This window comes from Cylas formicarius, unplaced genomic scaffold, assembly GCF_029955315.1.
Source record: "Cylas formicarius isolate icCylForm1 unplaced genomic scaffold, icCylForm1.1 PGA_scaffold_12__32_contigs__length_19106922, whole genome shotgun sequence".
Classification (NCBI taxonomy): domain Eukaryota; kingdom Metazoa; phylum Arthropoda; class Insecta; order Coleoptera; family Brentidae; genus Cylas; species Cylas formicarius.
The window spans coordinates 6,145,135-6,159,603 of record NW_026844225.1 but is presented as its reverse complement, the minus strand read 5'-3'; the positions used below and the strand labels follow the sequence as shown (position 1 = coordinate 6,159,603).

Here is a 14,469-nt window from a genome sequence, read left to right as displayed (position 1 = left end):
TAAGTGAATTTCTGCAATATATTTATGACATGTTTTGTTTATTTGTTTATTGGAACCTAAAGATGCATTTAAAAAAAATATATTTGGAGGTTATGCGATGTAGCATTTACTACGCGAGTAATGCAAAAATTTAAATCAATTTGTATTTTTGGGAGGCATTCTTATTGTTGCACCCAGGAACCTGCATAATGGCTTCAAACTAAGCTGTGTCCAAAACTTTCTAACGAGCCTTGATTTACCCCTGCACAATAAAAAGCACCGTGATGGAGTGAATCGCCCACGTTGTATTCGGAAAAATTCTCGGAATATTATTGTTTTTTCTGTCTCTTAAGTCTAATTAATTAAGCTCCACGAAAACCCCGCGGGCAGTTGGTACGAATTTCCGCCTTTTTTATCCCAAAAAAATTATGGGTGCAAAATTGTTACGAATTTCCGCCTTTTTTTATCCCAAACAAATTATGGGTGCAAAATTGTTAATAAAACAAGAACGACGCCCGTAAAAGCTTCAAATGACTTGTATCAAGGACCTCGACGATAGCGAATGCGATTCATTTGTCTTGTTCTTTGAATAAATGTTAAAAGTCGAGGTAAGAGCGAGTTATGAGCGGCTAACCCTATACTCATTTCTTCGAATGATTTGTCGTTCTGTATTTTAGTTGCTGCGCCGCTTGAATTCACAATGAACGTTACGGAACGCGCGTATAAAATATAATATGTAAAGTTTAATGCGTTTTGTCTCGAATGCGCCATTGTAATTTATTCTTGAAGAACTCCGTCGAGCTGCTTGTCTGCCACAGTCGTCGTATCAAACATTTTTTCAAACTATCCTCCCCAAAACTATTTCTGTTTAAGTAACTTTATTTGGTATTCTTGAACCGGACGACTTAAAATATATATTGGATGGGAAGAGTCAAGATTCAACATTCAAATTGGCTGAGTTAGCAGTAGCAATCACTGCAACTAAAAGAATCTATTGCGACTCTCTACTTAGCCAATTGGGTAGGCCCAGCAGTGGAAAACACACTCGCGATCCGCAAATCTGCATTCAGAGATTTCTTCCATTCCCAATAGTCTTAAATGCTTCTTAATCGGGCAGTGACCAGTCATTAGACCTACCATTATTCTTTCTGTCTTTTGTAACTTAGCAGAGATACTGTAATTGTTTCCGATGGATTTCTGAGGAATTCCTTGGTTTCTTTGCCGTGGCATGACTCTACACCATTTCCGGGATTCTCTTCAAAGGCGGGGAAATAAATCATGTACCACAGAGACTACTAAAGGTCATCAACTTACTTAGAAGTAAATATTAAAATTTTAATCTATAATAGATGCAAATCGGCCCGTTACATTACAATATGAATAGTGAATATGAAAGTAGGGATTCTGGTAGTGAAGGGGAAGTATTAAACTTAGAAATTAGCAAGATAAGACGTAGTGGGATGCAGATTGCCAAAAAAATGTATTAAAAACAAAGCCAGGACCACTGGTGCCGCTTATAAAAAATATGAAGGCAGAATAAGTAAGTTAAAAAAAAACAAAATTTTAAATGTGCTGATTATGAAACTTAAATTAAAAGAGGTGTAAAATGCAAGCTAACCAATTCACAAAAAACTTAGTGATTAAAATTTCTACAAGTTACCAAACCAGGATGAACATGATCTACCGGGTTAATAAAAAGTATGTTTAAATATCTCCAAAATTGCCAAAGCTGAAAAAATAAGATTCAATACCGGAGGGTTCTGAACATGCAGAATTCTAAAATGCTAACGCCAGTGTTGTCAGATTTATGAGTTTTGCGTTAGACGTAATAATTTTTTTATTTTAAACAGAATGCCCTGTTGATTTTTGTTAGTATAGTCCCATGCTTTCAAAATTTTGTTTCGCTACGGCAACACCGCTTTTTCAGCAAAAAGTACGTTTAAGTATCTCCAAACGTGCCAAAGCCGGAACGATAACATTCAATAAATGGGGGTTTTTGAACATCAAACTCAAAAACGCCAACAGCAGTTTTGTCAGATTTAGGAGTGATAATAAAAAAATTACTAATAACAGAATTTGAAGGTTGCATAAAATGCATAAAAATACTGCGAAAATATTGATCCTTTTGCTGTCATCAGAGAATTAAACTAAAAAATGTTTGGCCCGTTTGTGATCATTTGGAGCCAAACCACTACAATACGAAAAATCTCAAAAAAAAAGTTTAAGGATGAACAAGATTAATAATCAAAAAATGTAGCGAAACGTATGAGGCAGGAAAACGGAAGTTGAGTGCTTTAAAAAAATATTTCAGAGAACAAAAAAGCAAATGTTACCATTTTTATTAGTTACCACACATTATACTTCAAGTTTTGCAATTTAAAAAAAAAACAGTTTTTGTTGTTGTTTTTCTCAAAACTTGTAAAAATTGCATAAGCGATTCAATTGTTTTATTACGAATCTTTTTTGTCTTTATTGCCGTGATCTCTGATTGAAATTCTGTTGGTAGCTTGTCCATTGGAATAATTTTAAATTGAAAACTGCGAAAAAATTCACGCTTCCCCTTTCGTGATCAGCGAACTAAAATGGAAACAATCGCACAAAAATGTTGGTGATAATTTGAAGATAAACAAGTCCATTACGTCCATTACGAAAAATAACATTTTAACGTTACACCTACCGAGGAAATTTATTTTATTTCCCTCAGTATTTTGTCATTAAATTGCTACCGCGATATGTTTTAATGAAGAGTTAGCTCGATTTACTTGGAAAATATTTTCCAACTAATTGTCGGAAAATAACTTCATTAAACTTACCAGAAATAAAAAAGTGGCGGATTGCTAAAACAACACAGACCCTTTATTATATATCTCCAACGGAATTAACGTGGCATAGTTATTCAGGAGAAAATTTAATATCCAGTAGCGGAACTTAATGAAACTTTGAAGTGTAATTCCGGCATAGATAAAACGTTCGAAAATGGAAATCAATTTTAGTGTAACTCTTGGGATTCGAGCTATTCATCTCCCTTTGCCGTGCTACGAGGTGAGTATAAATCGAATACTTCATTCGGCGTATTTGTGACGCCGAATTATCACAAACGATAATATTTAACCCATCGAAAAGCAAGCGTTCGTTATCATATAAACTCATTATCGTAATGGAAAGAGAAAACATTTTTCAATAACGACAAATTACATATATTATTATTTGCCGGACGTACATTTGTTAATTAAACGTTTTAGCTGTACGATATTCATTGTTATTTAAATAATTACTTCGGCCCTAACATTGCAATGGCGCTTAAAATCCATAATTCATCTCGGGAAAAATATAAATACATTCGCTCGGAATTTTGATAGACAGATTGGAAATAATTATAATCCATATTTGAGATCCTAATTACTTTTTAGGATTCAACGTGTTAGTTATTATAATTTTCAATTTGAAAGGATTGATATATTATTTTTTGAATGAATCAATTATAGGTTATGTAATAGTCGACCAAGCAAATGTTGTTCTCGTATAGCGATTGAAGACAATATTTTGTCTGATCGTAACAAACTAGTATTAAATCACAGAAAAGATACTCATATAAACCAAATGTAGTGTACGAAGTCAGGAGTGTACACCACAGTAAGTTTAGAGCACAATCGCATCATTTCAAGATGTAATAAATGACCAAGGAGTTATTGGAAATAATAAAAAGATTTGCTAACGAGACAATGCTTGTGTATAGTTTTGGTAATATTGAGGACATCGATACCAATGTAAACGGTGATCTGAAACTGTATACCGATTGGTTATTGTTTAATAAATTAAAAATCTTTTTTTTTTCAAAGAAACTTCCACAGGCTACTGTAATGGTTTTTACAAATCTTCGCCAATCATCCGGTTGGCTTCTTCAGAGTTTCAGTCAATCTCTGAAGAAGCCAACAGGATGATTGTCGAAACGTCAGCAATTTCGACTAAGCAAAAACCGACGCAGGAGGAATCCAGAAGTTTTGTAAAAAGTAAATACACAAAACTATATACATACAACTAACAAGGACTTATATAACTCTTTCCTGATATTGTCAAAAATATTAGAAACTATGAAAGATTTGTTATGCGCCTAAAATCATTTGTAAACATGTCTTAAGTAATTATTTATACCAGAAAGCCTTGTCGGTGTATAGTGTTTACCATAGACCGCCGCATTTGTTATTTGTGCTCCTAAGCACTGCCTAGAGGATTTTTGTAAACTCAACCGAAAATTATTATAAATTAATAGCCATTTCCTTTGATCGGTGGACATGACACGTCCGCGATACAAACAAGCAAAAATAAAAATTGTTAACAAATGTTATTTTGAAATTAGTCGAGGCAAAACGTGCGATTGGCAAAACGTCCGATGCGAATAACGAAAATTTCACGCTGATGTTTTGAAATTGCTATCAATTTACCGTTAAAGTCTGCTAAAATGCACAGATAACACGTATTTGTCATTCGTTCTTTTTGGCTTTTTCGCGAAAAAAGAAAAAGCGAAAAAGAACTGCGTGTACATATATCAATATTATAGAAATATTTATTTTCAACAGGGATAATTTGACAAGAAACATTATACCTACGCAAAATGAATGAATATGAATTAATATAATACTAATATTAATAATAATAATAATAATAGTAGTAATAATAATGATAATAATAATAATATATCCCAATCTTGCTGTGGAAATATTAAATTTAACAACTTTTCGTCGCTTAAGACGTACATTATCGCGATTTTTAATTTAAATATAATTCTTAATATATAAATTTGACATATTTGTAATTTTTGTAAAAAATTGTTGTAAGCAGATCCCCAAATTACTATACCATAATTAAACAAATACTCCACAAGACTATTAGTAAGGCATTTTTATTTAGAATATTCCGTAAGGTGTAAACTTGTAACATAGCTTCTTTATTCTACTTGCCAAGTACTCTATGTAGAGCACCCGTGTATTTCTTGAACAATGAGAAATTATAATATTCGTTGTTTTAAATTTGCAGCGCAGCAGTAAATTCAGATTAATTTTCCTAATCTCTTAAAAAAAGGATAAACATTAAAAAGACGTCTGGTGAGCTCTTGCGGGGCAAAGAAAGTGCTCCGGCTTTAGACTCGAGAGCAATAAACGGATAGGAAACACGCAAGGGTTGTACAATGTATACCCGTCTGCAGATGGAATTTAAATAAAACGTTATCGCAACTTTTCACTCAAATGCCGGTACTTTTAACCTGATTAACCGGTAAATTCCACGGAAACTCTTTTTAATGGAATCGATCGTCCCCAGTATAGAGTTAAATCTACGTTTCTTTGATAAAGAGTTATATTTGAACGATTGAACTTTTTTTGTCAATCATATTTGCGATTAATCGATTAATCGATTCTTAACGCAAGAAAGCAATAAAATTTATATTTCCAATGCCAGGGATCATTAAACAATATAATAAACGATGTAATATAAAGAGGAAAAGAGAATATTATTCTTTTTGCAATAAATAGTAAATATACTTTTTATGAGGAAAATAATAAAATAGAAAAACAGCCAGTAAAGTGCTTTAAATTGTTACATTGTTGAATAGATTTTTCTTAGTCAAGAAAGTGAATATGGCCTATCAAAATGGCGGATATGGAGACGAAACGAGAAATCAAGAAGTTTGTAATTTGTTTGATGGAAAATGTCCAGAATGTCCTATTACTAGATCCATAGCGAGTAAAATTGAGAGAACATTTTTTTTAAAGAAACTTCCACAGGCCACTGTAATACTTTTGACAAAACTTCTGGATTCCTCCTGCGTCGGTTTTTGTTGAGTCGAACTTGCTAATCATCGAGTAGGCTTCTTCAGAGCCTCAAAACAAGGCATGTTAAAGATCATCTACGGCCAGGTCGTTCAAAAACCAACACAAAACACAAAATTAAACATTTTATTTGAAGTTGGGGATAATCCCCATCGTGCATCCTCTGAGGTAGCTTCAAATAATGATATTGATCATCGAACAGCTTTGCGCGTATTAAAAGAAGAAAAGTATGTTCTGTGCAAAACTACAGGAGCTGAACGAAAATGCAGACTACAGTTTTGTGAAACTATGATGGAAATGTACCACTTAAATCATTGTCAGATATCGTTTAGTGATGAAGCCACGTTTTTTTTAATGGCACGGTAAATAAACAAAATTGTTGGTATTGGATAATCCTCGATGAATGGAAGAAAATTATTATACACGTCATCCACAAAAAATAAATATTTGGGCAGAGATTTTGAATAACAAAATTATTGGACATTATTTTATCGAATAAAATCTTACTGGATATATTTACAATTTTTTCAAAACTGCTTAATCCTACTCTCACAACCAAAAACATTTTTTTGGACTGACTACAGAAAAGGTTGAAAATACGCGATATTGGCCTTTAAATGATTCTAGACAAATACACGAAGTAAAAACCCAGGGGTACCAATCAATCAATGTATGGTGTAGTGTCATGGATGGACATATTTTGGGTCTGATATTTATAGATCAAAAGTTAACTGGAGATCATTATTTGAAACTTTTGAAACACCAAATAGAACAATATATAGGAGATTTACCCCTAAATATATCCGCGTTGATTATATAGCAGCAATACGGTGCCTCTGTTGCCCACAATGTTGTACAAGTTAAAAATTTTCTTAACATGAAATATCCCAGGGGCTGGATAGGGCACGGCGGAACCATGGATTGGCCAGCCAACAACCCCGACTTCACTTTAATGGATTTTTTCCTTTGGAGGAAACATAAAAAAGCACGTGCACAGAACTGTTTGTAATAATGTCATAGAACTTCGGTAAAGGATTTCACAAGCAATCAATCAATTAAGCGAAAATCCGGAAACGTTACTAAATGCAAGACCTCATACAATTAGAGTGCATGAGAAATGGGTTCAGGAAAATGATGGTCACAAACAGCAGTATTTAGAATAGTTAAAAAATCTTTAGTTTAGTGTTTTTTGTCATTTTTAGTGTTTTTGTTCTACTTTAATTTGCAAGTAATTATTGTTGTTGCAGTCCGCCACGGCACTCTTTGAAATTACATAAAAATTTTCTATTTTTGCCGATTTTTCAAAAACGAGTGGACTAAAGTATAAAGTGTGTTAACACATATATGATATACAGGGTGTTCCATTAAAAAAAAAATGGTGACTTATATTTCAGAAAATTAATAGTGTTTTGTTTTACACGTCACTTGAAAAAAAAAACGTGGCTACTAACCCTAAATTTTGTTTTTTTTTACCTTGACATCTTTAAAAAGAAAAAACTTACAGTTAATTAAAATGTTATCAAGATAAATTGAACGCACGGTACATATGTTTCCTCAATAAAGACACGCAAACAAATACAATGCAGAAACAATACGTATAACAAAATATAAAAGATTCTCCCATTCTCTCAATTAATATATAGTATATCGTTTTACCCAACAATAATTTCTTTTATTGCGTTTATACATTTGTTTCATTGGTAATAAGTTTAATAGAGTCTGACAAGACCGTTTCAACGTCCTTTTTTTTAAAAGTGGCGTCTGTATTTTTTGAGTTTGAGTTTTTTCCTAACGAAAATTCATTTCCTACAAAGGTTTTCACAATTTCTTCTTACCCATGGGTGGCATGAAATCATATGTCCGCGATGGCAGACTTTTTTTTCATTTAATACATTTTCTGTCCTTCCTGCACTTCTTTTTGGTGATATGGTGACATTTCAACTATTTTTGCAGCTCCGAATGCTGAGTTTTGGTGGCGAAGTGATTTAAAGAAATTCAGAATAATAATTTTCTCATTTTTAGATAGCACAGTTTTACTAATTCGTTTCTCAGCAACAAATTCAGAAATACTTGCCATTTTCAAGAACGAACCCTCGGGACCCTTGATAATCATCGATAGATACAATACTACGCCTAGGGAATGGGTAAAGGTCACTAAGTTTTACAGTTCAATAAGGATTAATAACTCTCTGGCATTAAGAACAGAGCATACATTTTTATTTCTGAATATAAAACTTAAAAATTTTCATTGTAAAATTCTGTATAAAATATTTTAAACATTCCTCAAGCCAGCAGAACCAAAGTTTTATGTAGCTGAGTTTTTTTGGAATATTTATTTTATCCAGAGAGTATTTTTGGATAGAGCTTGTTTTTGTTTTGTGAAAGTTCATACTCGCGCAGATTGTCATTGTGATTTACCGGCAATAAAAGTGCTAAATACTTTGTCATTTTGAAGGAAAATTTAATTACTGACACCGACACGGAAATTACTGCATTATAATCCCCAATTTTGCAGCTTGACACGTTAATGAAAAAACTTCCAAAGTTTCTGCTTATGTCGTTTGTCACGGGAGGATGGATTTTAAACTGACTACGAGGGGATTTATTATTTTAAAGGCCATAATAAAAACCGAAACAACGATATATCTGTATGTTTATGGGCACTGATAAAATCAATTAAGTCGTTTGCTGAAATCGTTTAAAGACTACAAAAAAAACTAATTACTCGAAAGCTGTACCGAAATGTACCCCAACGAAAGAAATGACGTTGAATATCGGTCCCTTGCGAATTACCGAAATACTTTCTCATACAAAAACTACATACAGATCTCCCCCTCGTCTTTTGGGGATATATATGCTTCATGTCGACTAGGCGAACGAAGAAAAATGTATTACCAATTTTACCTTCAGCTTTGTTTCCTCGAACTTTTATCCCAATAAAATCCCTCGAAATAAGTGTAATATATCAAAACGATCAAATGGCTTCGCACCTTATTCTAAATAAATTAAAAGTAATTACACGGTTTATGAGAGCTAGGCGAACATATTTAAAAATTGCATTTCTGATGTAGAGCCTTTTAAGTGATTTCTCATCGAATACATTGAAAAATAAAAACATTTATACCGAAAAAGAGGGTTTTCGTTGCCCGCTATAACTGAATTGGTTCAATTCGTTGCGCAAATTATATATAGTTGTATGAAAAGTTAAATTAAATCACGATTTTTTTTATCGGAAATATGTAAATGAGTCTTTAGCCGTTGCAAAATTAAGGGCGCAGTAAAGTGGGGAAGTATAAAATAATTCTGACGTTGATGGATACGCTCATCCAGATCATTTCCATCCTCTTGTCGAGTTATATTATTAAAAATTTACAAACTCGGGGAACTTAATGAAGATGAATATTTCCCACGCATTTTTCTAAAGTGTTCTGGAAGTCTGCCCGACCGTTGTCGTTTCGAAAAAAAATCCTTTTACGCCGCTCAAACTTCCAAGCCATCCGCCTTCCCGTTTGAGATTGCTTGAAAGTCACGGGGGACAAAATAAAATTTGCAATTACAAAACCTCTAGTCGATTACAATGTTACAAGCGAGATTCCAAAGAGAAGTTTCGGACGTTTTAGCGAGTAAAAACTGTCTGAATTCATACACCAAGCGGCATTCATTTGAAAAGTGTCCGACCACATTACAAAATCCGGTCACATGAACTTCAGCAGCTTCTGTAATAGAGTAGCTTTCAAATCGCAATTTGCTTTTAGGTTTTAAATTGGGTTTAAATGATTGCGATTTTTTTTACTTCGTTGCATTGTTCGATCGACTTGAGAATATTGCCAGAAGGTTACTGCCAGGACAGAAAAAACATAACATTATAATAATTACAATATTTTTAGTAGTTCTGGAAAATTAATCCTATTTCCCTTTAGAAAAATGTTAAAAATATACCTACAAAACCAATTTCCAAACAATAACCAAAACCCGCCTTTCAATTATCATTAGTTTTAACTGTTGTTATTATTTTTTCAAAATCCTTTTTTCTAATTTAAATACCAATTAGATTGCCCTCTGTGACGCTACTGCGATTAACACTTTTGTTTTAATTGAGTTAAAAGAAGTAATTTATTACTTCAAACTAGCATGCTAAGTTTAATCAAAATCAGCAAAAAGGTTGTCGAATAGTCAATAAAAAACCTTTTTTTAATAAAAACCTGTCTTTTTACCTAAAAACCGGATCTTAGACGTTTGACGGTTTAACCGTAGGTCACCCTGTATAGTAACCGCAATAGAGAGAACAATTGGATGGAAATGCTTTTTTTTATTGAAAACGAACGTCTATGATACGATTGAGGTCAAATAGCAAAGTTCTCAGTACAAATCTATACATGCATGTAGGTAAAATGAAATCTTTTTTTTTTCGATATACACCCTGTAGATCAATTAGCTTTACCGGTGACCTTTATTGAACATTTGTGCTTTTACACGTGATAATAATATGAATTATTTAACGCAGTCATGTTAATGTTCTTGTCTCGATGCAAAATTATCACACAATGCAAAATTCGTCTCGCAAACCCTGAGATAGAAAGTCGAATTAGTATCGAACGTTTTTATACAACCGGCTTTGTCTCACGTTGAACGTTCAACATCTAAACTTGATTCAAAAATGTTTTTTTATTCATTCGATTGCAAATAATCGATGGGTTTTTTGCCACCGCGGAGAGACCTTTCAAACTTTGCCGCGGTTCGATGAAAAATAAATTACATAAAACTTTTAACACGATCAAAACGTAATGGTACATCTACGGTTTGATTTGTTCGGAAAGCTCTGGAAGATTTTTTAACTTTTAACATTTTGTCAAACCTAGATTCCGATTTTCAAAAACTATTTAAAACAAATTGAAATACTGATAAAACCCTTTATTGCCGTATTGCGAAATTAGGTCGCAAACTTGATTTTTATTTTGAATCTGTGACAGTAGACAATTTGGGTTCATCAGATTTAATCAGTAACCTTGAACGGTCGTTAAATTGATCGTCAGTCTAGCGCGCAAATACAAAATAAAAATTAACTAATTCATTGGATCAATAAAGGAAATCGATCCAGATCGTAAATGTTACAGCGTTTCGTGGGTAACAGTAAGTAATTAAATCCGGATTGATCAGTAAATAGGAAAAAATATCTTGTGCTCATAAAACGTAAAAAATAATACCGAGAAAATAAATAAGAACTAAAAGTTCAGATTTTCATGAAATATCTTGAAAATCTGAACTTTTAGTTCTTATTTATTTTGTTAAATGAATTTTCATCAAGTAAAAGCCACCTCAGTTCAAATCGGGAAACATTTAAATACATAGCTTAGATTACTAAAGGTCAGCTTGATAGTGGCAACATTCGACTTTCCAAAACGTCTCAACTTGTCTTGTGAATGCCCTATAAAACGATTTCAACGTAGTTCCCCATTTTTAGTTTGCGCAAACATTTCCAACGGATTATAATTAACAATAAAATGATGGTTACGTGGGTGGGTTTGGCAAACACCATGAAAAAGATTATGTAGATAACAGATATTCTGGAGATTCAAATAAAAATCACATATGCTAAAATTCGAGCTAATTTTGTGTGCAATTAAGATGGCTGATAAAAAAGCTAATATAAACGCGGTAGATCTAAGATGCCAGTATTTGGAATATTTCTGAATCATTACCACGAGTTTTCTCACGTTAATAACAAAACGTCATGTTGTTAAGCTTACGTATCAAGGCATTAGAAAAATATACATATCGATTAGTAATCGTGATTCATTTTTGGCCGACTTGAAATTTGATTTTTTTGTAAAGTTTACGAAAAATGTTCTGGTTAGCAACAGGAAACATAAACAATTTGCGGAAAGTTCAGACTAAATATAAAAATCTTTATCACCTAAATAATAAGTAGAACAAGTTCTCGTATGGTAGAAAAACCCCAACGAAGAGGATAAACTTCCACACGATCGGAACAATTAAAAAGGATTCATTCGCGCGCATGTCGCGCAAAAATATCATCCACGCGTTGTTTTCAACCTTCTCTCAGTCTGTTAAATCCTGCGAATCTCTACGGGGAAACAGCGCAGCAGGAAAAGCTTTCTGGTTTGCAGTCGCGCGTGTTGTTTGGCGGCCGGAGTTCGCGTAAATAATTTTTCGAAAATAATTCAATTAGAGCTGCACAGACGTCATCCTACTAAACGCTAAAAAGCTACGTAAATAATTTTTTTTTCCGTAATTTACTTCCAGCCAGAATCGGTGTGTGTGTCCAATTGTTCGCGTATTGCCAAAATGCGTGTAAGTTTCTTTTTGTTTCTTCCATTTATATTGTTAACAAAATATTCTTTTATTTATTGCGGTATTACGTGTTTAAACAAATCAAAACACGGTCTTTCGAGCATATGCACTAATATCCGTGTGTGGGACTCTAGATATAAATTTTAGTGACACCAAATAGGCCGTAATTTTAAACGAGTTTTGCGTGTCAAATTAAATTCTTTATGTCAAATAAATGCCTCAAATTCTTCGCGAGAGTTTAATAAAAGTTTGGACGAGTTTTACACACGAGTTACGAGTTTGACTATAATGTGCTTTGCGGAGACTCACAATTTTTAAAAATAGTTTTACGATGCTTTACCATGAAATGTCTTTCCGTATAATTTTTGCAGACATCATCTGCGTGGTATTTATTTGTATTCCAACGCAAATAGCCGAAATGCGGTAAGTCATCCCTTATCTTGACGGACAATGAAATCGATACGATATGTTATCGTCTACCGGATGTACAAGTTAATTTAAAAGATTTATATCGACCAACGGTCTCACACCTGATAAGGTATTCGCTTCAGAATGCAATTTAAAGAGATAGTGCCTCGACCTCTCTCGTTTCCTCTTAAAATTGCTTATTTGCTGCATTAAAAACCTATTTTGACGCTAAAGCATGTTGTCGATGTTTGTATTCTCCATAAAATTCGGGAAAAACGAAATGGCATAGATTTCTCGGTATTCCACATCCCATACAACTCGCTTAGCAATCTTTATGTTTTCCGTTTCGTAATTTTTTCAGTTATCATCTAAGTTGAAAAGTATCTTTTAATTGCATTCGTTATTTTAGGCACACCAAAGATTCCCTTACGTGTTTGTAAATAATTAAAAAACGTCGACAGCAATTATTGCAAGGTTCTAAGTTCGTTATAATTATCGTGTAGTTTTTTGCCTTGCCTTTCATCCCCTGTAATTAAGACGAATCACCTACATAGGATTTTATAATGAACTAGATTTTCATCCCAATCGAAATATTTTTTATATTTTATATGAGATACATTTATGCGTGCTTAAAAATCGTTTTATCGTAAAATTAAAAATACAAAATAGAATGGGAGACGGCTAGACCCCCACACTAGCGATTTTTAAGTAACCATAAAGACATCCCTTTGTGGTACCCGATAAAAGTTAAATTAAATGAAGCAAACATGTCTTGATTAAACCGTACGTTTTACCCATCGATGGTGTAAAAATTGTTAGTATAAGATGTTTTGGGGGTAAAATATGGTATAATCAACACAGAACCTCGAATAGTAGGTACGTACTAATGTTTTGTTTCTTTTATTTTCAGAGTGAAAATACTTTTTATACGCTCAAATGCTCATCGATAATACTAATTAGGATTTAGGAAAATCGGAATTGATATTACGCCTATAACATATTAAAACCAAACGACAAAAAGAAAGCACACAAAATAAAACACAAACAAATAAAAATTAATCAAGTAGAGCACAAACAAATAAGACTGACGCACCGATGAGAATAATTGAAGCCGATACCGCAACAAAAATCGACGCTAAATAACACGGCGTTAGATGACGATGAAATTTTATTTGTGTTTTGTTTGTGTAATTATTGTTGCTAGTATTCTTTCAACAAATACGCATTATACGAGACAATGGGCTGTGCACATCAAAGGGGGGCCTGAAATTGCAGACGAAGTAGCCAGGGATCACGGTTTTATCAATCACGGACTGGTAAGTCGTCTTACTTTTTATATTTTGCTTTACATTCCCGATTTGCGAATTAATTTGCTATCAGAATCAAGGGAAAACTCGAAAAGCGGCCATGCCTAGCAATTACTCTTTTATTACTTCCCCGATCTTTTTTAATTCGCTTTTATGTGTTTTTCCCTATTTTGTCCGCTATAACAGATTCGCAGTCATATTAGATTTCTGTCAAATCCAGGATTAAAATAATTACTCTTGGTCCCTGGATTTTCTTTTGGATCCCCCGATCCAATAAAGGCGAAAAATAAGGGTCGCGCCCCTAGTTTAGTTGTCGCCCCAAGGATTATTTCAGCTTTACGATTTTTATTTAACCACCTGCAACGTTCGCAAACCAAAATTTTTCCTACAAATCGGAAAACAAAGCTAACGTCGTTGTATTTAAATTTCTTCTGCTAATGATTTATCATTGAAAATGCGGAAACATCGAAAACAAGAGCATTAAAACTCTTGCTTTATGGTTTGAGAGTTTTAAAGGTGAATTTCATTTTGCTGTTAATACCGTGTCAAAAACAGGCCTAGCATCGGCAAAACAAAAGTTTGCTAACTAGTTCGAGTGGATTCTGGACATTTTTTAATTGGTTCTTAAAATTCAGTCA

The 14,469-nt window shown here is 33.3% G+C and overlaps 1 protein-coding gene across 4 annotated transcripts in view; it reads left to right on the top strand.

The window, feature by feature from the left end:
* The window catches only part of LOC132708518 (furin-like protease 1), a 52,731-nt gene that overhangs the window by 7,657 nt on the left and 30,605 nt on the right, over positions 1-14,469 (top strand). For 2 of the 4 annotated variants that reach the window (XM_060680850.1, XM_060680853.1), the window contains exon 2: positions 13,435-13,840. The exons of 1 other annotated variant lie outside the window; for it this stretch is intronic. In XM_060680850.1, the coding sequence (XP_060536833.1) occupies positions 13,679-13,840 (162 nt within the window). In that variant the 5' untranslated portion in view covers positions 13,435-13,678. Of the gene's footprint in view, positions 1-11,885; positions 12,117-13,434; positions 13,841-14,469 lie in introns of those variants that run through there. One more of the 4 variants, XM_060680851.1, reaches the window with a different exon arrangement.